This window comes from Austrofundulus limnaeus, unplaced genomic scaffold (assembly GCF_001266775.1).
Source record: "Austrofundulus limnaeus strain Quisiro unplaced genomic scaffold, Austrofundulus_limnaeus-1.0 Scaffold18, whole genome shotgun sequence".
Classification (NCBI taxonomy): Eukaryota; Metazoa; Chordata; class Actinopteri; order Cyprinodontiformes; family Rivulidae; genus Austrofundulus; species Austrofundulus limnaeus.
In genome coordinates this window covers 2811660-2839242 of record NW_013952420.1, presented here as the reverse complement: position 1 = coordinate 2839242, position 27583 = coordinate 2811660, and the positions used below count along the sequence as shown (strand labels likewise).

General features: G+C 37.7%; 1 protein-coding gene across 1 annotated transcript in view; it reads left to right on the top strand.

The window, feature by feature from the left end:
• The window catches only part of LOC106514242 (growth factor receptor-bound protein 10), a gene marked incomplete in the record, with an annotated part of 85345 nt that overhangs the window by 14985 nt on the left and 42777 nt on the right, over positions 1 to 27583 (top strand). The window contains 2 exon segments of the mRNA XM_014003403.1: positions 12702 to 12827; positions 22224 to 22320. Of these exon segments, the coding sequence (XP_013858857.1) occupies positions 12777 to 12827; positions 22224 to 22320 (148 nt within the window).

The following is a 27583-nucleotide window of genomic DNA, read 5'->3' as shown; positions in this document are numbered from 1 at the left end:
TTTTCTTTTTGTCTTTGAAAGATATCATAGGTCCTATATTTATGTTTGTGGTTGTAATGTGACAAAATATGGAAAAGTTCAAGGGGTATGAATACTTTTGCAAACCACTGTATGTGGTAAAATGTATAAAATTATCGTTTAGTATTATGCCAAGTTTCTTAAATATAAAGATGTTTTCTGTGACTTGTATTTGAAAGATATCCATGTCACAGGCACTTTAAACTCCAAAACTTAATAGTGGTTTTAGCTGTTAGCTTGGCAATCTGGTCAGGTAAGCTCTGCTATAAACTGAGGTTGTTCAAATCACATTTTTCTACAGGTAAGAATCTGACTTCCCATAATCTCCACAAAAACATATCTTGAAAATATTCATGGAATTTTTATAAATGAAAACTGACTTTATATTTCTGACAATATTGCCTGCAGACAAGAAGTAAATGACATGTACTGTATCTGCCTGTGTCTTCGCTTGTTGTCTGTTAATTACTATAACTTAGTACATTTTACATCAGTTGAGCTAACATTTTGTGTGGCAGTAGTGAAGAGTCATCCTCAACACATATTTGGAGAGCTAGCAGATCAGGTGGGATCAGGTTTTCTCTTAAGTGTTGACGAAAATGTCAATAGCTGTCACTTTTCAACATGAATATCTTAGTTTAAACCTTCGGCATGATATTAACGTTTCCACAGAACCTCACTTTAAAAGACCTGAACTACTTTATCTGGTCTGCTCTCTCTCTCTTTTGCTCTGAGTATTTTATATTTGAAAATGTATGTATTTTTCTTACACTTTTAACTTCATTTTCTGGTATTGCTTAAAAATTGTTCCCAGAGTGGTTGAGGCTTAGTTTGGCATACTTTGGTACTAATTATTTGGGCTTAAACTAAATCTTTGTTAATGTTATTATTATTATTTTTAGCATTCTTAAGAGTAACTAATTTAGATTCCCTTTGTTCCACTTGCTCTTTTACAGGAAACCTAAATTGAAGGTCTTTTAAATTTAGGGTGAATTTTTCCGTAACAAGGCCAGCATTATTTGGGTTTCCGGTTTTGTTTTGGTGTCGATATTGTAGCCATGACACTTGCACAGTCTGTTATTCTTCTATATCAGCTTTTTCACCGGACCTGTTCCTAGAAGGGAAAATCCGTACATCTCTCAAAGCATTCACCGTCGCAACCAACTTGTCCACGAGTGTTGCCGCTCCCGAGCCCCGTCCATTCATGTTTGCCATTGCGTAAGAGCGGTTCTCCCAATGAAATCCTCATCCAATTAGGCACTGTCCACATTTCCAAAAGGGTCTTTCTCTCAGGCTGGTGCTATTCAGCCTCTCCCGGCATGACATCAGACCCTCTCCTATAGCCCCACTTTACGCTGCTGCTCCCAGATAATGAAAGCTGCCAATTAATGACTAATCATCATGTGCAACAGAGCCATCCAGTGAGGAGTGACTGCCATCTAATCTGCTGATTAAAACAGAACACAGGGATGCTCTGTTCAGCTTCTTTTTTTCTCTCCGCCATTTTTTTTGGGTTGCTGAAGAGCAAACAGTCAGCTCCAACAACCTTGGCACTGAGAATTGATAATTGAAGTAATTATTTGGTAGAGGCAGTCTTTAAAAGCTGTACAGTACAGAAGCGGATTCAACTTTGCGGCCACGCTCACTTAACGTACATCACGTTCTGAGATGTGCCACTGTGGAAAGTTGTAATAACTCATACCATCCTGCTTTACCGTATCACGTAAAGTGTCAACCAGTCGAAGCACATACAGTAGAAGAATTCCCCCCTCCCCTGCCCATCTCCTGGGGATTGGGTTGCGTCCAATTCACTGGCTTCTCCACAATACCCCAGACACTGAGTTGGAGCGAGGCCATTTCTTAAATTAAGAAGCTGTTTATGTTCTGCACCGACGCACAGTGGGGTGAGCGGAGGAGTGAGACCGGGATAGGGTGGTCCCGGGTGAAAGTTTGCAGTAGAAGGTGTGTTTGTGTGTTAACCGTACACCGTGAGGCAGCATGTGGGAGGAAGGGTCCTGGCCTGAGTGTGGTGGGTGGTGTCATGAAAAATAGGCGTTACCTCAGTCTGACGGGGCCCCTGACATTTCTTTGTCCCACCTGTTTTCATGTTGACTTAATAAGATAGATCATGTGTCCTACAGAGAACTAATACTGTACATATAAAACACTAAATACCTTTTTTCATTCCAATCTGGTGAATAATGCTTTATCAGCTTGCACATTTGGAAGAAAACTGTTTGTTTTCATGCAGTCTGTGTGATTAAAGCAACATAGCCATTAGTTAATGAAGAGCTCGCTGCTAAAAGGTAAAAGGCAGGCAAAACGCAGCTTTTAATCACAACTAGGTCTTTAATTCATGCACTTGTGTTTTTTTTAATTAAAATGAAATAAATTGCTTTTCTCTCATTCTTCAGTCCTTTTAAGTGGATCGTAATAACCAGTTAATTTTGTCCACTCAATATTTAGTGTCATACAAGTTCACAGTAAAAAATAATCTATTTTTTTCTAATAATAATTGTATTTTTTGTGCATTATAGGGACAACTTTAAATATATATTTTTCTATTTTTTTTATAACTGTCTGAAGGATTGCAGATCGCAATATGTGGGAACATTATCTGTTAATATTTAGAAAAAATAAACTTCACACAAAAAGTAAGGACATTTGAGTTTGGTAGATTATCTTTTTTGTTGTATTTCTTTGTCTTAACAATGCTTTTAAATCACATACCAGGCACCTGATTGGCAGCACCTGGAGGTACCAGAGCCTCAAAGCAAGAGTCACAGTAAAATAAGCTGTTTGGCAGAGAATATTTGGCTCATTTTTCATGTGCGCAACCCGCACACTAAATTCTACTGCTCATCTCACAAATGCATGTTCCTTACAAACGTGGCATTGTTTAAAAGGAAAATTAACAGGGTTTCCAACGGTATAAGATTTATTGCCAAGAAGTGTTGTTACAACAAAGAAACGATCTATCAAACACAAATTTACCTGACTTTTTGTGCTAGTATAGTTTGATAGCTGTTTCTTTAACTATTAAGAACGCAGAGGACAATTTAAAAAACGGCCTCTTATAACCTACACAGGTGTATTAAGCTTCTTCATTACCACTGTTGCTACTATGAACCAGTAGCTGTCAACTGTCAGAGGCTGATCGTATGTGTGACTAAGATTTTAACTAGTTATATAATTAGAGGAGCAGCTAAAAAGTCACTTTCTTCATTGAAACACATTGAAACAAATCACATTTATTCACCCCCATCTTCACTGTTTTAAGTAGCACCACTGGTGTTTTCTAATTAGCACAAATAAAAAGTTGTTTCTTCTTGTCCGTTTTGTTGAGTTATTCCTGCTGGCAAAAACATTCCTCAAACAGCGTCTCTTCTCTACCCCCCCGGGTGAGGCGGTGTCTCTCTCTCAAGCCCCCCACCCCTGACACCCCCAGTTTAAGATAAGAGATGTTAAGCTCGTTCCAGCTGTGCCGTGTGTCCTCGATGGCCCCGGGGGCCACAGATCACATGAGACCTAACGTAAGAGCCGAGGGTATGGGTCAGATTGATTCTTTCTGTTGTCAGCGCCATAACCAAAAGGGTTGGATTATGTTAATCAGAATAGAAAATGCTGTTTATTATTGAGCTCTAGTGACAAATATGCAACAACGTGAGGTACGAGTACTGACAGCACAAGCGTTTAATTTAAAAAAGTTAGAAAGTGCAATACGTTATATAATCAAAATATTTTATGGGTTTGCCTTGAATCAACCTGAAGTTGATGTTAGATCACAGCTTCTTCCCTGGGTTGCTTGTTTAACTAAACAGTCCTATGTTTTTGCAGCACAAAATGTTTGAGTTTATAACATTTTTTTTTTCAGAAAAGTTGCTGCAAGTCTGGGCAATTGGTTGAATTTGTGCTAACAGTTGCAATTACAACTTTGTGGAAGGATCGACTTAATGCCGTATAAATATCAGTCTGGAGTTTTCAGTGTTTTCACTGTGCTTTTAAATCTACAGTATATTTTGTCTACTGACTCATCTTATCCAGATACCCCAATTCTTAATATGACCATGACCATAAACTACAATGTATTATTATAATCTTCAAACCATTTTAATCTGACTGTTTCTTAGAAATCCTGTAGTCTTGTCTGCAGTCATGTACTTGGTTTTACTCTGTGGCTTCTCCCTGCTTTAACCCATGTGCTATTTTAGGAAAACTGTAAAATTGCACGGACTGCAAATTCTCCAAAACATCCCTTACGATGAACTAGCAAGCTCTAGGAAAGATCTCAGTAAGTTAGCATTTTAATATTGAAATGTGGACAGAAAAGGATTAAAAAGGCATTTGAATCCTAACTCGAGTTACTGTGGTCTGCAGGAATGGGTGGACACATCCCGCTGGAGCGTTTGAGGGAAAAAGCAGTCCTGTGTAGACTTCAATCCCAGTTAGATCAGGAGATAGCACTTACTTTAATCTCTTTAAACAAAGTTAAGACACTACCTGACCCCAGGAGGCATGCAAAATCACCTTTGACCCTGCGATACCTAGTAAGAAAGCTTAGAAACGACCAGTATGTGTGTGTGTTGGTTGAGCACACACATGTTCAAATAATCTGCCATTCTTTACTTTCTCAAAGCCATCTATCTGATCTGCGCTTGGCTGTGTCCATAAATCAGTGTGTGCCATTTCACGAGGTGGGAGTTCACTGCGTTGCATGTTTTTTTTTTTTTCCACACTGGCCTATATGAAAGGAATGTGCTCCCTGCGTTCCAAAGATGACTGAGTGGAGCTGAACAGCTTCTCATTAAGCTACGTCCAGTCCAACTGACTGAAGTCCAGCTGACTGAGATGAACTTATTATTTTTTTTACAAATAACACGAGAAGCAGTCGAAACGCCTAAACACTCTGTGGTTTTGCTTCAAGTTTGCTTCAAGACTTTTGAATGCCGAAAGTAAGGTGGAAAACATTTAGCTGCAAACATCAGTTCACTGGGTTATATTGTCTTATTTGATGTAAATTGGACTTCATTCTGCCAGGAAGTTCAGACTGGAGAGAATACACTTTTTCACAAAACAGTTCTCTAAAATAAAGCAGCACAGACCAGTCTGTCTTTATGCTCCTTCTAGTCATTCAGAAGTCTTAGATGTAGCCGGCCGCGTCCTGCAGAGTTTTCAGAAATCAATTGAGAATCATGGAACCGAAAAGGTGTAGAACAGAACTCAGCCAGGATTACATTAAATATGTGACGGACATCTCCCTTGTATTGTTGTCAAAACATGAAAACTTAACTCCGTTTATTGATTCTTTCTGTGGTTAGCTATTTTTTTTACTAAATACAAAGTTACTGTGCGTCGTCACTGATCTACCCTCTGTAATCAAAATGTTATCGTTTAGTCTTGCAGTAACTTCATGTTACTGAGGAGCAAAGCTGACTTAGCTTTTCACATGTCAATCGTTTTTTCTCTGTTACTACCTCGCTTAGCGGCACATAAAGGGTGGGTTGGCTTTGACCACCTTCTTGCCTCAGTCTACTCAGAAATCACACCAAGGCAGCCAGAAGGTGTCTTAAGCCCTAGCTTAAAGTGTTTTGTGAAAGAGTCGAATGATTTAGCATTTAGCTAGAAGGGCATCGTAAGGACGCTCCTTTAGCTTGGGGACGCCTCAGGACGCCCTTAGGGCACTGGTGCCGATTCGGGTTTTGTAGAGATTTACCAGACATTTCCCATAAGTTTTTTCCCCCCACCTTAAATTTATTAAACTTCATTAGCAGTGGAGAGAATGACTGCAATTATTTTATGAAGGCATTAAGTGTTTATGCCTTCTTTCAAAATCCGATCTGAAAGACAGCTAATGATGCTTCTATCTACATCAGTAACACATTCAAATGATAGCTTAAATCTTTTGAAGTTGTTATTCTGTGGAAAGGAAATGGACAATTATTAATTTACCTGTTATATCTAGCTTTTTGACAAACAGATTGAAAAAAATAAAGTTTGATTTTTTTTTTTACCAAACTGATGAGCTAAAGGCTAGTTTGGGTTCAATCCTCCTTTTTATTGTACCTATACCCTTTAGGAGGTATTTTAAAATGTTACAGTAATGTGTCCTACCATCTGTATGCTGATGACATACAGTTGTACTGTTCCTTTTGAGCCTCTGACTATCTGAACTCGTTAACTATCTGTCAGAAGTCAAAATATGGCTGAACAACAACTACCTGCAGTTAAATRCAAACAAGACTGAAACTCTTATTATCGCCCCTGATGATAAAATCCCTGTAATCAGGCAGCACCTTGCTTTTTTAACCCCTTCAGTGAAAAATAGTCTCAGAAATCTGGGTGTTGTCTTTGATGGTTCTATGTCTTTTGACAGCCATTGTAAAATTTTAGTTGGTAACTGTTTTTATCATTTAAGGAACATTTCAAAGCTGAGATCTTTTGTGTCACAGAAGGAACTAGAGATGGTTGTTCACGCTTTTATTTCTTCTCGTTTAGATTACTGCAACAGCCTTTTTACATGTTTAAACAAATCCTCTTTGGCTCGGCTTCAGTCTGTGCAGAACGCCAAAGACCCACAGGAGAGCCCACATTACACCTGTTTTAGCCTCTCTGCACTGGCTCCCTGTGACTTTGAGGAGTCATTTTAAAATTTTDGTTTTAACTTTCAGAGCACTTCATGATCAGGCCCCCAAATACATACTGGACCTTCTGAAGCTTCTCTGTCCATCCAGGACTTTGAGGTCTTCTAATCAAATGCTGCTGGTGGTCCCTCAAACTCATTATAAAACCCGTGGAGACAAAGCTTTTCAGGTGGTGGCCCCGAGACTCTGGAACGCTCTCCCTCTGTCCCTTCGCTGTTCAGATTCTTCTGACTCTTTTAAGAAACATCTAAAGACACTTTTATTCAGACAGGCTTTTAGTTAAGTGATTTTTATTGTGTTTTAATTGTTGTTTTTTATATTTCACTGGCAGATTTTTAGCCGGGTCAATCAGAGAACAGAAGGCGGAGGTTTGAACGACGTCGATTTTCTGCGCAGTGTCTGCTTGTTATTTTAGCATACGGCAGTGGAGGAAGAGAATGACGCCAGTCCGTGTTGATAAGGCTTCCAAATTAAATTAAATTTGTCTGACAAAGCAGCAGCTCTCATTTACAGTCGTCTCGTTCGGCTCGGTACTTCTCTCCTCTCGGTAGGGTTGTTTACAGCACACGCGATTTCCGGTTAGCTTCTTAGCTTAGCCTCTGTCACAGCGACAACACACACATGCTTCAGCAGAGGCCACGCCTCCTACAAGAAACACTTCTCTATGCAGCAAGTCCAGACCCTTGTACAAAGCAAAGTGAAGGACAGGGTCTGGTTTAAATCAGGCTAGTTTAGAAGGGTAGCAACCCACTGTGGTCCGGGCCACGATTGAATTAGCCATTAGCTCAATGAGTCCAGTCAGAATTAAGCTCCGTTTCTCCAAACTGAGGCCACTCACAGAGATATCTACAACAGGTAATGTATTACTGTTCATTACATTTTCACAAAACCCCACTTCAAATGATCTGAACTATTGTTTGCATTAATAGTGCCTCTGTATCCTGAATGTCTGACATGTGCTGTCTAAATAAAGCAATCTGCTTCTAAATACTTTTTTCTTATAGCTTCAATGAGATTCTGATTCAGTCTTCAGCTGATTAGTTGTATCAGAAACATGGATGAAGTAAAAAAAAAATAATAGTAACTTTTTATTTCTGTCCTTTAAATGCATTAAATGTTAACAGTCCTCTTCCAGTACCTGAGTTTAAATTAGCCTGACTTACCCATCGTGTACACCACACAGATTTTTAAGCTTCACCATGTTTCTGGAGGCCCTGCTATTAATAACTGCACTATTTACAATGTTCTCCATTTTTAAGAAAGGTTGGGAATAGATAGTGAGCCGTAAATGGCTCACAGAGACTCTGGCGAGCAGGTAGGCTCTGATTCAACAGTTACAGAAGGCCCACAGAGGCTGGACAAACAGGAGAGAAGGACAGGACAGTCTGACAGAAAACAAATAATCAGAATCTACAAGCAAGTTAAAAAGAATCTTAACTGGTTTTAAAAAAGTGTGATTTGGTAGCACGGCTCACAAGATATTCATTTTTAGCCTTAACGTGCAATCAAGTGTGTATGCATTTGCCTCCTCTTAAATGAATTATCATTTGACTTGCTTGTTGTTTTTCCTCTTTTGGATTTTGGTTTGCGTGTCACTTCGATTTTTTCTGACACCAAAGGCACAGCCTACACTCCCTGTTTTTATTTATTTATTTATTTAGGTTTTGTTTTCTTGTTCATTTCAAGTTTGAGTTGATTTGCCACTGATCCAGAGATTCACCCATTCAGGTAAACGTTTCTAGTGTTTCAATTAGGCTTTACTTTAAATAGCCACGGCTTCTGGTGATCCTCGACCTCACTTTCGACATCTCTGCAGGGTTTAATCGCCACAGGTTGTGAAAGCTGGAATTTTTCAGATGTAAGCGTGTATCGGGACATTCACGGGTAGACTAAGCTTTCATGGTTTGTTCTTCATGATGAGCTAATGTTAGTTTAGTATTTATTTGGTCAGGGTGAATCCAAGCTCATATTTTGGTATTTGTTGGAAGTAAAGTTTCAAAGCAAAAGTACTATAAAATCTAAATAAGGTTCCTGTATGAGTTTATCATTGTATGTGTTCCAAAAACTTTTGAATACAGGAAACCCTCAGCATGAATAATTTCTTTTTGGAAGAAATGGCTCATTACTTCCAGGAAAAAAAAAACAAAACTTGCTAATATGGCACATTTTAGCTCATTAAGTTTAAATCAAACATTTTTTTCTAACAAATACAATTTATGGTGCATTTTATATTATATATTGTAGAAGCTTTAAAGTTTTTTGAGTTCATTGTATGGATCTTTTGACTGTTCTTTTTTTTGTTTATACACATTGGATGACATTATTACTAGTGTTTCTAAGGTAAAATGTCACCAAAATGCAGATACATGTCCAGATCAAAGTGAATTGATAAATCAGATGCATTTTTTAGTAAAAATCTATAGCTGAACATCTTCAGCTACCAATTGTGTATTGCTTTTTTCCCACACTGATTTGTAGCTCAAGATTACAATTTTAAGACTGCAGTGTTTGAAGTCTACCATCTCATATTATCCCCCATGCAAGTTTGAGCAAAAMAAAAAAAAAAAAAAAAAAARAAARAAAAAAAAARAAAATCACTTTAATTAGTCAAAAAATGTTGTAACCTCACTGCTGGTACAGTCACTGCGCTCCATTGTTTCTATGACAATGACTGCTCCATCAGAGCCGTGGATTCTTAGCTCTCACTGCACTGTTGGAGTGGAAATGATTGAATCAAAGGGTTCTGAGAAGCTCTAATCCCAGCGGAGGAATTGCTTTGATTGGGTCAGGGTAGCAATTAGGCAAAGGTGAACGTATGTTTGGTCAATATATCAGTCACACAGAGTCACTGTGGCATCTGTAAAAAATTGTTCTGATGCTGTATTACTTTTTTGAAATGGATTGTTTACGTGTAATTTCTAAAAGCAAAGTGAAAGCTTTACTTTTGAAAGTAACTGTTCCTTTAGGCTTTAAGATTTAGATACTCAGCATCTGATATTTTACCAACATTTGTCCTACTAATACAGCCTTCTAACTCTCAGAAAATAATAAGTGTGCACTTCAAATAATAATTAGTCAGCAGGTTTGTGTTCCTTTAAAGAGGGAGTGTTTGGAGGAAACCGGCTGCTCTTCGTTTACTCAAGCCCAGTTTATAAAACACTGTTTTGAAGTGAAACCGTAGCCTTTCTGCTGTGGTTCAGTTTTATGTGTATATGACAAAAGCACTTGTTATCTCTACAACCAAAGATTTTTAAGTATAGGTCTCAGAGCGGAAGTTTTTGCAAACCCCTTGTGGAGGCCTGAAATCACACATATACACTACAGACGGCTGCAGTCGGTAGTTTTTCTGCGCTTGTGTAAGTAGATGAACAACGGTAACATTGGTGAAAAGGAAAGGGCTGTTTGTGCTACTTACTGTTTTCATGTACTGTAGGCGCAAACCAACCTCATTCTAGGTTCAAATGAAGGGTTTGTGTATTCACTATTTTAAATGTAACTGTCTTGTAGTAAGTAAAAAGTTACCTGGTATCAGGGTCCCCAGATATACGATAGTTGTGGATTAAGTTGAAGCCACGTCTTTATCAATTTTTGTTCACCAACCACAACACACAGCTTATGCTGCCATCTTTAATAGTGTCACTATGGTCTCAGACAGCTTGACATACTTCATAAATTACTCACCTGAAAGGTGTTTTTATCAGTCTGTCTGTCCATCCATCCATCCATCCATCCATCCATCCATCCATCCATCCATCCATCCATTCATCCATCCATCCATCTTCCCTTTTATCTGAGTTTTTGTGAAATATTGTTTTAAGGTTAATGTGAATTTTAAAAAAAATAACTTGCATGTAATTTTGGGAATAAAAGTATCTTTAAAAGCAAATAGCAAGCAAAATCTTAGTCCATACCGTCAAATACTGTTGTTTCACTGGAGGGAGCATGCCGTATTTTTTTATGATAGAAGATCGAAGTGTCCACTCCAAGATTAGTATTTTATTTTAGCACAAGAATCTTTTTTACACATATTTTCAGAAGATGTTTTCATTGCAGTCTCAGAATTGTTCCTCGTACCAAGATGGGGTTGGATTATTGCCCTCACTCGTGTGTAGGAACTGTGCTAACTTGTTCTAGTAAAGAGAGCATGGAGCCAAAAAAAGTGTGTATTTACTGGTTAGTCTACTTTCATTCCCTACTTGTGCTTACAAGCTCTGGGTTGTGACTGAAAGTGAGTGATTTCATTTGCAAATGTCAGAAATAAGCTCCCTCTGAGGGGTGTTTGTCCGGACTTCAGGTGAAGAGCTCATTCATTTCTGGGCTTCTCTGTGTTAAATTTAGCCACTTGAAATGGACTGACAGGGAGGGTTTCCCAGGACAGACTTAAGACACACTAAGCTGTCTTAGGGTAGTACCTGAGATGTGTATGTTGGCAACTATTTGGCAAACAGCATTCACAAGCAGTGTTTTCCCTACCATCATCCAATGAAAACCCTCCCCGCCCTGTCAACCGAACCGAGCGCCCTGCCCAAGAAAATTGACTCAACCCCCCGCCGCTGAAAGCTCTGTTACTTTCAGATGGGGAGCAGAGATTGTAGCGACAGGATGAATAAGCATTAGTAATGTAGCTCTCTGCTGCACCCCCGCCCCACAGACAGTGTTATCTTTCAGAGTCCCAAGCCTTTTTATAATTAGTAAATACATTTTTATAGTGAATAAAGATTGAGGAGAGGACAAACTTCAGTAGGTTGAGTAGTTTTTGTCAGATAACCCATTTATTCAATTCAATTCAGTTTATTTATAGAGCGCCAAGTCACAACATACATTGTCTCAGGGTACTGTACATGAAAAAAAGAGCAATCTAAAGAAGATTTATGACAACAACATAACAAATCCCCTGAAATTCTTTTCAGGCTTTTGGTTTTGGTGCCACCCCTGGATTTTTTCTGCTTCATACATGTAACCAAAACATCTCTTCTGTGAGCTAGGCGAACAAAAACCCCAAGAACTCTCCATTATGAGGGGCATGCATTTAATCTGCATGTGAATCTAGGTTATATAACAAAGTATCTCATGCAGGTTAAAAAGCTTGAAATTCCACTCTCTCCTTTTTTTTAAACTATCACCTGTGTTTATGTGAACATTACAGCTCAAGCATTTATATATAGTTATTTTCTACTACACCATTATGGCCAAACTTAACACAACATACTTTTCTAAACGTTTCTAAACTTTTACCTAGATCTCACACATAAAGGTCACTTTCTTATGACCAAAGTTTCAGCCAATACCAACTAATATTTACCTGTTTGCTCTTTCTAATGTAACCCAACTCCACCTTAAGATCTTTTATTTCATAACACGTTACAAATGCACATTCATGTGCCATTAATTTGCAGTTAATCGTGGCTAACATGTATCCAAGCAGAAACTTTCAGTATGTACAAGCAGAAATGCACACATTAAATATAAACACCTCATGGCCACAAGGGCAACCCGCTAACAGCCGCTAACACAAACACGAGATAATTTTAGCTGAGTATGAAATGGCAGTTCATGTTTTTAAATACAAACTCAGGGTCATGAACTGTTGTATAAAAGGCCATCACAGTTATGAGCCTGAGCTGCTCGGCTTTAAATATCCCCTGGGATCTAACTTCAGACCTGGAGACATGCCCACAGGGTATTTTTGGTTGAGTGTTTACAGGTGTTTGTTTCGTAGCAGCAATGCCAAGAGGTTAGTGGGAAACCCACTTTTGAACTTTGGGCGCATAAAAGTTGTTGAATTTTATATTTAATTTGACCCAAGTTGGACAGACTGTTGTCCTTAAATCATTCTACTCTAAGTGCAACTTCTACTGCAGTTATGATAACAATGATCACATCTCAGTAAATTGTTTAAATAATCACACTAAATTAAGGGTTAGGTTCAGGGTTACTTTCTAACCCTCTCATAATGTTTAACACTTTTTCTCTAGTAAACGAGTCAAACCATCTTTTTGATTTTCCACTATTTTTCACTTTCTTTCATATCTCCCTCCTCAGGTTGTGCTAGGTCCTTTCTGCACTGAAGCCGATCCAACCTGAGAACGTTCCTGAGGGATCCCAAAAACGCAAACCATGGCTGTAGCTGGTTGTCCGGATTATTTTCTACACCATCCAAACTATCAGGTAAATGGTGACTTCTTTGTCTGTCGTTTCTTCTTCATTTATTTTTTCAGTACAGTTTTATAAACTCAACAGATAATTAATGGCAGTTATTGGGGAAAAAAGGGCAAAAATAGGTCAAAGTAATCTGCTGATTTCTAGAACATTCTCAGAGTTAGAGTTATTGCATATTTAACAAAGTTATTTTTAATGTTTTATTGGACAACTCAGTACTCCATTGCGTTGGAAACACAACAGTCACAAAGTATTATACTAGCAGGGCAGGGTTTAATCAGTTCAATGAAGAATAGAAAGACATTTGAAATGATAAGATTGAACAAACTCCTCCCCCAAACACTTTCCAGGACTCAGCAGTCCAGCTATATCTAAAGATTAAAGGAGAGTACGGTATTCATTCAAGTATAATACATAAAATTGAATCCATAAAATCATCCATAAAGTTGGGGGGTAGTATTATACTTGGATAATTATTTTTACTTATGTATTTTAACTGAAGTATCGGCTTCATTCACAAAATGAGTGAGTCTGGAAATGAGACCACGACGTAAAAAAACAGTTGAAGCAAGCTTACCTGTGACACTACTTCATGCTTCAGAGCCAGATAATAACAGATCCAAGCAGGCGACATGCTGTGAAAAAAAGTGGGGGAAAGCAGTCCTGCACCTTAGTAATGACATTAGCGTGTGACCGGGCTGCTCCTCGAACAACAACAAACACACGTTCGTCTGTAATGGCTGCCGTCTACTGGTGTTCTGAAAAATTTTGTATCCCTGAAAAAAAATTCCCCACCAGAGGGGGCGCTCGTGAGTAGGAAGTAATCTGCTTTTCCCCCAGAAGATGGCCCAAATCTCATGTGAAGTCTCTGACTTTTGTGTTGGCGCATCCTGGTGGACTATGTGTAAAATGCCAGAATCCATATGATGCTCAAAATCATAGTTTGCTGATATATGTTGTCAAAATAACTTTTAGTACCTACTGCATGTTGTTAAAATAAAATGAACAGTTCAATGATCATTTTACTTATATGTATAAACACTGCAAAGGCTGAAAAATCTTGAAGTCTGTATGAAATTGGAGGTAGTTTGACGATTAAAATTTTTATGCTTTTTAAGCTAAAAGGGGGGGGGTGTCGTATTATACATGAGATCGTATTATACATGAATAAATATGGGAGTTTAAGGTTAGAAACACAGGAAAGGCTTGTATTGACATATTTTTAATGTGATTAAGTTTGAATATATTACTTTGGATTTTGAAACAGGGTTTTGTAAGTTGTATACGTAAACAAATACATTGTTTGGTTTTTGGATTTTTTTTTTATAACAGCCTCTGCAGGGCAAGGAGTGCCCATTAGGTTTACAACAGTAGCCAAAATCCAATCAGTAGCTTGTCTGCCATCTGCAGCTCATCTACTGTAGGTCCTGACTTTATCTGTGCCCTTTGAACCTAACATGAGGTTAGAGAGTTCATTCTTAATGAGATAGTTTAGGTTTTATCTCTACACCTCGGAGATAGAATTCAAGGTTCCACTTTAGGCCATGTTTGTATTTTTTATGTGCAATTTATGATCCTAAACATGTTTGTGCAAGAGTTGAGTTGGGTTGAGCAAGGACATTTTCTAGCCAGAGACTCAATAAGAGCTCCAGGAGATTGCCAAACAAGACATTGTGTTAAATCTTGTTCTTTTTAAGTGATGCATGGAAAATGGGGGAAAAAACGATAACTTTTGTTGCTAGGGCAAATTTCAAGCAAGGGTGCCCAAATTAGCACCTTATTCAACAATATGGTTGTTTTAAAATAATTTAAGCAGTTTAAATGTATGTGTGCACTTTGTTTCTGTTCCACTTAAAGCAGGGTGTAAAACTTATTTTTATTGTGGGTCAAATAAGCATTTTTGCCCTCAAAGTGCCAGTTTTAATTAAGTTTGACTTTTCATGTTTAACTTCGACTAAACAAAAAATGTCACATTTCTTGTCTCATTGCTACAGCTGAGCATTGTTAACAAACACTAACTGAGCTCTTTGTGGTATTTTGTGCATAGAAACTGTTTTAACAAGTCATCTTTTAAACAATGAAAAGTACTACATTGGCAACTGACTAAATGTAAAATAAATATTACAGAAATACTATTCAAAGCAAAAGTAAGAGTTTTACTCACTCACTGTGTCTCAATTCATGGGTTGCAGCCCATTTAGATCACGGCCCACATTGGCCACACCCTGTGTGGGGAGTAGGCTGCTTGTGTAGGCTGCATAGGTGGCTGTAAGATGAGATGGTCTAGTCTACGGAAGACGTATGTTTGCGTGACCACAAGCTGCACCGTTACCACAGCGAAGCATTTAATGTTACATCTCTTGAGCTGTTCCTCACAAAATTCAGCATTAATACTTGTACTTGTAACTGCATTTTATTTAACATCTCATTGCAGCAAACATTTCTTAAACCAAGTTTCTAAGCTTACATTTAAAACAAATTCTTCAATCTGTGCTAAATTTCCAAACTCTGGCCGTAAAAAAAAATTGTGCCATAAAATTAAAAATATAAATAAATAAAAAACTACCTTTGCTGTCTTTGTTTTTTTCTGTTTAGTTTGCTGACAGCGCAATAAATCCTTGGATATTGTTGGCCTTGTAGCTAGTGTACTCAGATGCAGCCTACGTTTTTTTTTTTATCGGCCGCATTTGTTGGCTGCATGAGTAGACGCCTACGAATTGGGACAGCTTACTTCGTGAGGCAGTGACGTAAGTGGCCGACAAATGTGCTCTATGTTGGCTGCAAGCCCTGAATTGTGACATATTTCTGCTGTTGAGTTTTAGTGAGTAGCTGCCATCTTAAATTCTGAACTTTCCCACTTTCCGACAGGGAATTCTAACTGGAGGTGCGTTCCAGTTTAAATTTACACCTTATAAGTGGGAAATTCCCACTTCCTCATACAATTGGGCCACATCAAAAGTAGCCAGTGACAGTGCAGCAAAATGGAGATTTTTACATGGTGAATTTCGCTGGCTGCTGGCTGCTAGCTACGTTTGAATCTTGTGCACCGCCACCTAGTGGTGGGATGCCATTATTTCACAGGTTAATAATCAACATGCAATAAAGTAAATGTATTTTATGGTCAATGCTGGCTTTAAAGCAGCATGGTTTAAGACTTTAATACATTTTTGAAGCTCTCTTCTGGACCACATAAAATGCTGCTACATTTGGCCCTAGGGCTTTGAGTTTGACATGTGACTTTCTGTCATTTAGATTAGATTTTTTAATTTTATTTTTGTAAGTTCACAGATTTTAATGTTTTATTTACTGGGGACTTAAAAATTAAAATTCTGGAACAGCATTAGGAATCACATTTTTTAAATAGCTTTGCCAACAGTTTGGATGGATGCTGGAACTACAGTGTACGGACAGCAATGTACACAGACAAACATGCACAGCAGTCCACATGCACAGGGACACACTCGGTCGGCTGTATGCAAACCATTCAGCTATAACAGATGTACCTTGACTTGCTGAATGAGAAAACCTATTCACTGTGAAATTCCAGGGTTCTGGAAGATTTTCTTCTCCCAGATAAAGCTGCAGCTGCAATACAAGACAGATTCAAGGGAAGATAACATTCTTATTAAACCAAGAGGATTGTTTAACTACTTCTTTTTCTTATTTATAATCTTGACATGTGAATATTCAATGTGCAGATCGAGTCAAATTTGGTGATGTTAAAGATGATTGTTAGTGATGGAGCGGTTAACCCAGAAATATGAAAATGTGATACTCTTTGCTCAAGTTTTATAAACAGCTGTGTAAGATGAACTATAATTATTTATGCTGTCAGCAAGATATGCATTTTATTACAGGGAGAGTTTTTGGGAAATCTGTTAATTTGTGTTCAGTTTACTTCTAAGACTTATATTCAGAATAAAAGTTTTTTTTCGGGGCCCTGTACAAAAACATTCATGTAGATTACGAAATACCAATTATTAAACGTTATCTATCTAAGGAAGCCAGTAGATTGCATCAAATCTCAACTTTGTTGCAATCTACCATTTTTTGAGCAGCACATTTGTAACAGTGGAAAGGAGAAACTTCCTTTTAACAAGAAAAAACATCAACCAGAACCAGGCTCAGAATGGGCAGCAAACTGCTTCGACTGGCTGGGGTCAGAAAGGATGTGAAAGAGACACGGACACACACAGAATACTGTAACTGGTCCAGGTGTGTTTCTATGCAGAGAGGAAAAAAAAACATTTTATTGATGGAAATAATCACAAATACAAACCTGGAGAGTAGAACAAGGACAGCAGTAGAGTGAGGAAATGTGGTCAATTTGTCCTCAGCTCATTCAGGAGATGGGGTCTACGACTTTTTTTTTGTAACTTTTCTACCTTTTGAAATATTTTACTTTTTCACAAATATTTTCCTCAAATAAAGACACTGAAATGTGGATATTTTAGCCACTATTCTGCTACTTTTAGCTAGATTTCTTTTGCTACTGTTAACTATTGTTTTGCTGGTTTTAGCTAGCTTTTTTACTTCTAGTTATCCTTCACCTATTTTTTATGTAATTGTTTGCTGTTTCAACAAGTATTTTGCATTTTTTAGATTTTATTAAGCTGTTTGCTAAATTTAGCTTCTGGTAATTGTTTTGCTGTTAGTTGTATTGATAAATTTTTGCTACTTTCAGCTTCTAGGTAGAAAGATCACTCCTAAATGATTGTAATTATACTATAAATTATATTATTATAAATTATAAGTCACAAAAACAAAAAGAAGTCTGGATGAAATAACCTTATTTCCAAAACTGCCAGTTAACCAGTACTAAACAATGGGCCTCATGCAAGAAGATGTTCGTATTCTTATCCTAAATTTCTCTTACATTTGTTCGTATGAAGGGTTCGTACGAACATGTCATTCAGATTCAACAAACTCTTCTATCTTCAGGAAAAGTGTGTAAATGAGCTTTGTAAACATGATGAATTACACCTGTTCGTATCCAGCTGCTCATGCACGCGGAGAGGTAATTTACCTAATTACCACCCCAAAAACACCATATAAGGATATACGTTTCCTGCCCCACATACCAGGAAGTGTCCATTCATGAATGTCATCGCAAAGTAAAAAAAAGAAATTTACGAGTTCGGAGATTGAAGTCCTGCTCTCGGAGATCCACAAAAAATAAAAATAAAAAAGGATCTGCTTTAAAGCCGAGGAATGAAATGACTGCTGTTAATGTCGTGTCTCCCATGGGTCGTACAGTCGCAGAAATAAAAATCTAAATCCTATTTATCTCTCTCTGTAGTCCTGCTCCGTATTTTCTTTGGTCAAATATTTTTAATTTCAGTGTAAACAACTGTGTTGCATGTTTCACTTAAAAAAATGTTTTCAAAATGTGTCAAAACTTCAGTTAACTTCATATTAATATTGTAGTGCTATACAACAAAATTAATAGCCAGTTTATTTTAGTTTCACCAATTTATGTCATTAGTTACATTTAAAATTATATTCTAATTCAAACAGAATAGCCTCTTGTCAACATAACGAAACATTTATGGAGTGTGATTTATTTTCATCTCGAAATATCTTCAAACTACTGAAATATAAAGTTATTAGTGAAGAAAATCCGTCTGGATAACAGCAGACTTACTGCTCATAAAATATACGACAGGTCTGGACCACTCGTGAATTTTGTTCGTATCTGAAGAAAATCTTAGGATACGAAAACATTGGTGAATGCCACAAATTCTCCTAAATCACTCCTAGGCACAACTTAAGAACAAATCTGTTCGTACGAACGGTTCTTACATGAGCCCAATGTTCTTACAGCCAGAGCCAACACATAAGTTGAGTTTGAAGCATTGTTATGAAACCATTTCAGCTGTTCCTTTTTAGCACAAACCCCCTCAGTAAGTTTAGTTTGGAGCTACATTCAAACCCCGGTCATAAATTTACCCCCTAGTCGGACCCCTCCTGAAGGCGTAATTTTACCACCACCTCCACCTTTTCACCCCTTTTGTTTGCAGCTCCACCTCCACCACCTTGTGCCTGCTCTGTGTTCAGGGCTTTAACCTTGTCCCTGACCTTCCCCTGACCCCTTTTAAAGGCTGGACCTTCGGCCCTTTGACTCCTGTTAAGAGCTCCTTTCAACTTCAGCTGTATGAAGTGACCCCTATAAGCTGCTTGTCAAAACGTGGCCTACCCTCTGTCCCATGGACCCCTTTTTACAAATTTAAGCATCACATGTGTGCGTTGGTGTGAGTGTGTGTGCTTTTATCTCTGTATGTTAAACGGTGTGAATGTGATGGAGATGTAGGGCATTAAAATGCAAGGGCAAAGGTTATCTGTGTATTGTTCCTGCAGATGATAGAGATGACAGCTTTTATGTGTTGTCTTAAATGCTCTTGTTGGTATGTTTTAATAAGTTCTTAAGGTCTCTGTTTGCATTTGTACATTTTAATTTGTTTAAATTCCATTTAGCTATTAAAACAAAATCAATAGGTCATGTATAAAGAGTTTTGCTTTTTGCTCACTGAAGCTAAATCATGACTAAACTGTTCCAGCTAAACACTGAGGCTAACTTACCGCAATATCATCCCACAACCTGAACAGTGATGTACCTCGTTAGGGCGCTGGGCTCGGATCACCTCTGGTAGGTGGAGCTGTAAAAGTGTGTGTTGATGGGGTTTCCACTGACTTAGGAACAAGTGGAATTGCAGATGTTTTTATTCAAAGGCAAGCAGCTTTGAAAGAAGCTAAAATTCATATTTCAGTTTGTAAAGATGTAAAATAAATTGGGTATTTATCCCAAAAATAAGCGTTAAAAGATGGTGGACAGCGCTATGGAGACTGCAAGCTTTCATGTGGCCCTCCGTTTAATTTAAAAAATGTAACTAGTGTTCATCACAGAGGAAGAGTGTTTCTCTGAATACCAAATCTAAACCATCTACACAAGGAAATAAAAAAACACTATAGCTTTTACTTATGATGCCTTTGGTGATTTCTGTCCATCTTCTGGCTTAATAAGGACATAAAAGTTCTGCAGGTTTTACCACTATGTACATCCTTCTCAGACAGAGACAACTCAGATTGTTAAGAAATCCCACATAGCAAAATCGTTCTGGTCCACACAATGCACTCACTCAGCCCAGATACAGCAAAGGATGACGGCCCTTTGTTGGCTTGGATGTGGTTTCCCAGAGGTGGTCCATGCATGGGCCAGAACCACAAAAACTAAAGCACAACTGGGTCAGTGGTGGCATGCCATCTTAAAAACAGCACCATTATTTCCAGACCTGGTCCACAGAACATCCACTTGACAAACCACTTGTCACGCCAACAGTCGGCCACCAGTGCTAGCTTGACACCAAATCTGGCCCACACCTGCCTGCTATGTGGGATGTATGGTAAATGCAACCCTGGGCACATCCCAAAGGAATGGTATGGTCTGATTGCTGAGCTCACAAAGGCAGAAGGGACTGTCCAACTTGGATACAAAGAGTTTGCAAGAGGAAAATAAAGATCAATGCCAACAAGTGGGGGAGAATTGTAGATAGCAGTGTCTCACTGGTCTGCGAATAGTGGGAACTAGTTGGAAACACCAAATTGCAGAGCAAACAAACAACAACCTTATTTTTGTTTGGAATCCCACTGAATTGGTAACCTTTACGTGAACCCCCTTGCAAATTTGGGCCAAAATGTGCCTGATTACTGAAGGGTTGGCAAGCTGGATTCCAGACACCCACAAGTGAGTTTTTGACTACGTGGAGAGAACCATCTTGCAACCTTTTTCTACATGTTCTGGCAATATGTGAACGAGGTCCTTAGAGTCACGCAAGGAAACAGTCAACCCTCTAGAATGACATTCTTAAAACTCGGATGTGAATGCTTGATGCAGTTGCAGCCCAGTGAGATAACAGTTAACAGAGCCTCCTGGAGACAAGGTCACCAAGCAGGTCAAAAAGAAGGCCAGAGCTGCTTCCACCTCGACTCCAACACACGAATCGTTCCTGTGCAGTTCACGAAGGAGAGCCATTTGATGAAGTGGATTGTACGAATCTGCCACCCACATGCATGCATGTGCGCTACTCCATCATTTTTAGAGACACAGAATGCCTCTTTAACTTTTATGTTGGCAAATTGCTATATCAAAGTTAAATTATACCTGCTAAACAACAACAACAACAGTAACTGGACTTCTTTTCTATAGTTAAAGATGTTTTGTTTCCATAAATGAGAATTTCCACCAACATTTCTACATTCGGCCTTAATCTTTACAGCCACTCAGTTTGCTCTACAGTGACTCTAAAGTTACCTCATAGCTTGAACACTTTCTGATTCTATGATTGAATATATCTTGATAATCAGTTTTACACTGAAATCATAATTTTATTGAACAGTGTGCTGGAAGAATACACCTATTTGATCAGTTACTTGTTTGCATCATTACGGCAGGGAAGCACAACAAAGCACAAGGACTGCTCATTCAAATGGTGATAGATTTTGTTCTGTGGCTTATTAAACAAACCCCGGGACAGTTTAAATTGTCCAAAGTACAAATACAGAACTGCACAATATGAGCCAGAGTCATCATAATTTAATCACTGTAGCCCACTATCTGTGAAAGCAATAAACCTTGTATGGCAAAAAGCTTCAATCTTTAAAAAAAAATGGGTGGAATACTGACTTACAGTGAGGAGAAAAAAAAGAAAGCGCTTGTGTAATAAAATCCAAATTGCCTGCATTGTCTGTCACTGCTCTAAATGGGGCAGAACAAGTAACCACAGCTGCTTTTATTACAGCATCAGAGGAGGTCTGATGTGCATGACACACTCAGAGATGTTTTTGTACACCCCAGAACTTTGTGTTCCCACTTTAGCTGTACTGGACNCACACACACACACACACACACAGTAATTTCTCATCTTCAGTAGACGTGAGTGCCAGACAGGAATCGATGTCAAATTAGTTTTTGTGGAATTTCTTTTCTTCCGTAACTCATCTTTTGGATGGAATGTGTTGAAACAGAACAAAAGGTTTACACAAACACGCTGCGGTTACGAGATAACTTAGCTGTTTTGATCTGATGTACAAATGATCTATGTTCACTTACTGGAATGTACCACCACTTAGCATTTGTAGCTCAGTTTGTTAGAAACTTTAGCAATTTTTTTTTTTTAATTTTCAGATTTTTTTAAATGCTTTACCATTTGTCTGTTTCAACATATTTTATGGATTTAGTTGCCATTTTAGTGCAACATTGATCATGTTGAAATATTCACACAAAATTTGCTTCCTAAACAGTTGTCATTTCAGCCACTGTTAGTGGTGTATTGTTTTTGTTCTCCAACAGTTTTTAGAATATGTCACAAATGTTTTTTAAATGATTTTTCTCTTTACTCTTTATTTCAGCAGGACAACATAGACTGCTCCTCCAATCACAGACAGCCTGACCTTATTCATCCAAGCTTCCAGCCACCAACCAGTCAAAGTTCTCCGAACCATCAAGGTTTGTGAATACACATTTTTAGCTGTTGTAGACAAAAATATGTGGTAGTATTTGTATATTATTTGTGTCCAGTAAGTTTTTTATATAACTACAACGTCTACACCAGGCTTTTAGGTAGGTTTTTAGGAGGTCCACACAAGATGATGAAATTTACATAGGTAAAAAAAAAGGCGGGACCAAAGATTGTGAAAACAACACAACAGCTATCAAAGCTGTTAAATCATTACTGACTTCCTCTATCCAAGCCAGTACAATTTATTCTTTATGCCTTCCTCTGTTTCATAAAATAATTGTGGTCACCCCCTCCGATGCTTATGTAGTTCATAGACATTACCAAAATGTATGTAGATTAAAAAAAAAAAACTACAACAACCTCTTACCAGACCTAAATTGGCACAGTGCTTTGAGGGCATCCTGAGCCAGCTGAAAGACACCCCTCTTGTCTGATCTGCATCTTAAGAACCCTTAGATACATCTGTTAAAATACAGTATATGATTTTTTTCATTGTTTTTGATTTGAATGTTTTTTTTTTCATGTGTAATATACATGATAAAATCTACCACTATGTACGCATCATTTACTACCAATAGTCTACCGCATTTCATAAAATAAATGAGCATAATCAACAAAATTGTGTTTTGTTGCCAACAATGATGAGTCGTTTGTTTACATTCAAACATTGAGGAGTACACTTTGGACAGTCTTTGTGCGTGGCAGATTTTGACTGAATTTTTACAGATTTTTACTGACATGCACAGCAAAGAACTGTGTCTTGCAGGCAATACAGCCCGCATTGTGTGACTGGTCAGAACTTTGTGGCTGTATTTGTTTATGCCGTGCACTTTTCTTCTGCGTGTCATTTTACTAAATGTTTTTGATGATGTAAAAATTGTGTCCGAAGCACAAAATTTCAAATCAAGAACACATATTACTTATTTATTTTGTTGGCAGCCATTATGGCTTTAACTGATTTTCCCACATAAAAAGAAGGCTGTTGCCAAAAATGGTCTGCGGTTCATTATCCTCCACTGTAATGGCAGGGGTGGGCTCAGTGCTGCGATCTATATTTGGGTGTCTTTCACTGTAAACATTTCAGCTGTTCAAAGGGTGATCCGCACGGACACAGGGTGCCAGTATAATTACTCCGTCTATCTAATTGTGCCAAACAAAGTTCATCCATGACAATCGGAGCATGAGATTTAAGCACAATATTGGCTCAGCGTGAGCGGTAAAATGGGTGAGGAGTCTGTGAGGACTCGAGCCGTGAGTGAGAACGCTCCATCGTGGCATGGGGAATAACTGGAGCAGAAATTACATTGTCATTTTTCAGGATCAGACAGAATGGAGGGAACACAGAGCCAATGGAGTACAGATGACTGTATTTGAGCAATATTTTTGTTTACAAAAAGATGTTTCAGTTGAAGATCCAGGGATTTTTATTGTTGCTTTTTTGTCTTCTTGCAGTAGATTATGCCAGGCATGTGTTATAGGTGTGGTTATTTAATCTTATTTGGTTTTAAATGCAACAAGTAATGAGTGACAATCAGAGGTTGACTGACTAACCCGAATTTTTTTTTTAAATCTGAGCAACTGATATTTGAATATAAACCATTTATTTATACATACCTTATAATCTATATATAATAAACATTTATTATTGTTCATATGTACATGGCAATTAGCTTTAACAGAAGGGTTTGCCTGTGATTCAGTAATGAAGTAATGTCTAAAAATGATTTTCCAACAGTCTAGTTATTTATTTTTCAAAAAGAAATGTTTCCAATAAAGTTCTTAAATATATATAAAATGTAAAAGCTTATTTTTATGTATGACAGAGTAAACATTTTTTTTTTTGAAGTTGGTGTAACAATAATGGTTTTGTTTGATTGGTGTTGTACTGAAAAAAGCTTCCCATTTGTGAAATGTACAATTGAGTGCAGTGTCGGGTCAAGTGAAAGAACACTTCACTGCCCACAATTATGCCTGCTGTTGAGTGACTGCGTCTGCTCAGGTGTGGTCAAATATTGAAAGAAATTAAAAAACTGGCTATATTAACATTCCAATGGATCATGTTTTCAAGTGGTACTTACAGTTAAATAGAGAAATGATTATTCTTGCTTACTTTTGTAAGTTTGTTCATATAAATTGTAATCTAGCACATCTAATGTAGTTGTTGAATACATTTTAATAGTGTATAACACCAATTTTGACAAAGTTATGACTACACTTTTTGAAATGTGTTGCTGCCATCTAATTCAAAATTACTTTTATTCGTCATAAAAATAATAATTTAATTTAAATATTTATATGTTTACTGTGTTCCATTGTGAATAAGTTAAAGGTTGATGAGTTTCTCAAATCATTGCATTGCACGTTCCAACGTTGTCAGAGTTGAAGTTATAATATGACAACTGTGTTTACTTTCAAGACGGGGTGAGGATCACATCTTTTTTTTTATTATGGTCCTAAACATAAAAACTTAGATTTGAATGAGACATTTTACTATGTCTGTGGGTGTAATTGTGTAATCCAGTTGTGAGATAAAACGTATCTGAATGTGACTTTGCCAAGTCTGGTTGTTTTATAGGCCGTTCTTTTACCACCATATCTCTCGGGAATAGATAATCACGTCCTGTTCCCTGCTGAGCCACTAATGATGTTACAGTGTGGTAAATGTAGACCTTTTGTGAATTTGTTTTTGGTAGAGAGATAAAGGGTCTGCTGGAGTCTCTCACTCAGTCCTGCATCGTGACATCATGGGTTTATTACATTAATATTCTATTATACAGTATTACATTCTTCTTTCTTTCTTTATTGTTTATTTGCATGGGGACAAGTGTTACATAACAAATACAGAACACTATAACATTTACAATCTTAGCTAGTTTGCAATTCTCGTCCCCAGATGGGCTTTTAACAATATAAAAATATATTATTACAATATGCTACAGTGTAGTGTCAAACCCAAGGCCCATGAGCCAATATGGCCCGCCACAGCATTTTATGGAGCCTGTGACCTCTTTGAAGATGTATTAATGCCTTAAAATAAGCATATGCTGCTTTAAAGCGAGCATTGACCATGTACTACATCTCTCAAAATACATGTTGATTATTTTACCCTTGAAATGGTGCTATCACACCACTGAGTGGAGGTGCACAGGGTTCAAAAGTAGCAAGCAGTTGGCAAACTTTGCCACGTAAAATCTCAATTTTGCTGCATTTTTGATAACTACTTTTGCTGTGGTCCAGTTTTACTAGGAAGTGAGAAGTTCCCGCTCACCAGTCATAAATTTAAGCTGGAACGCCTTAGTGGGAATGTCTCGTTGAAGATGGGGAAATTTTAGGATGTCAGCTATTCACCACAACCCAGCAGTGAGTAAAACTCTACTTTTACTTTTAATAGTATTTTAAAACTATTTATTTAACATTTAGTCAGTCGTATGTAGTACCTTTAAGTTTTTATAACATGACACATTAAAACACTGTTTCTCTGCACAAAATACCACAAAGAACTCAGTTATTGTTTGTTAGCAGATGTTAGGCTTTAAGTCCTGCCTACTCACATTCACACGATCACTGTGCTTTTTAATATCCACGACTAAATATAACTAATTATACAACAAAAATAATACAGTATCTGAACCCACAGCATTATGATCAATAGAAGTTTGAGTCAAGTTTTGAAAGTGTATTTTTATTTTTAGCAGCTGGTGATGTTAACCTGGCCTTTGGACTTGCATTGCAGCCAGCCTACAGAGGGCATTTGAACTGTTTTGACTTTACCTATTTTTAGCCACTTTCTTAAATCTAGTAATTAAGGTGGCGATTTAAACATATCTGTGTCACTCTTTGTTTCTGCTCGTGTTTGTTTCCTCCCACCCAATCATACTCGCTCCACCCCATCAGCAGGCTTGTCCCCTTGGTGGGTGTGTGCGCTGTCACCAGAGGTATTGTACTCACCAATACCAAGCCACGCTTTACAGTACTTGCTGTGGCAAAGTTCCCACTGATCCCTTTGAATAGAAAACCCTCTGCTGGGCTCGTATTCACAGGCGTTGATCCCCCCTTCAATTGATGTACAGTAAATGTATACCCCTTTCATTATCCTTTTTCTGCTGGAAAGACGACCCCTCCTCTTTTTTGTTTTGAACTAGATGGAGCAAAAAAAAAAAAAAAAACATGCATAGACCACATTCTAGGGCTAAGGTGAAACATATGGGTCTACCATGAGGACAATGGTCTTATTTTGACCATGTCTCTCTCACTAATGAGTAAAAAAGATAGACATTCAAAACAGCCTTGATGCAGATTCTCACCAGACTATAGTAGTTTATAGTTGAGTAAGTAAATAAGTAAAACTTTATTTATACAGCACATTTTAAGATAGGGATCGCAAAGTGCTTCAACAAACACAAACAAACAAACAAACAAATAAAAATAGACAGAGCAAATTTAAGCAAATGCAGATTTTAAAAGATAAGTTTTTTAACTGAGCTTTAAAGGAGTCCTCAGTCTGCTGATCTTAAATTCATAGTAAGAAAGTTCCAAATCCTTGGAGCCACAGACGAAAAAGCTCTGTCTCCTTTAGTCTTTAATTTTGTCTGAGGAACAATCAGCATGTCTTTTTCACAAGACCTCAGAGCCCTGACAGGAGTGTAAAAATGTAAAAGTTCAGAAATGTAGTGTGGTGTCTGACCATGCAGAGCTCGCCAAGTCAAAACCAAAATCTTGAATTTCACTCGATAATGAACTGGGAGCCAGTGAAGTTGCATTAACAGTGGAGCCACATGACAAAACTTAGAAGATCTCGTCAGGAGTCTGGCAGCCGCATTCTGCACAGACTGTATCCGGTCAAGTGAGGTTTTATTTAGGCAAGTATACAATGCATTACAATAACTTAAACGAGATGAAACAAAAACATGAAGTAAAATTTCCATTTCTGAACGAGACACAATGGGGCTGAGCTTTGCTGTATTTCGTAGAGGGTAGAAACAGGAACGAACCAAAGTTTTAACATGATGATCCAGTGTAAGACCATAATCAAAAATCATCTCAAGGTTCCTGACTTGGCCTGTCACGATAACAAATTTTGCTGGGCGATTAATTGTCTCAAAATTTATTGCGATAAACGATAATATTGCCTGGTGACCGTTTTACAACTAATAACTATAAAAGCATAATACAGTGGTTTGCAAAAGTATTCATACCCCTTGAACTTTTCCATATTTTGTCACATTACAACCACAAACATAAATATATTTC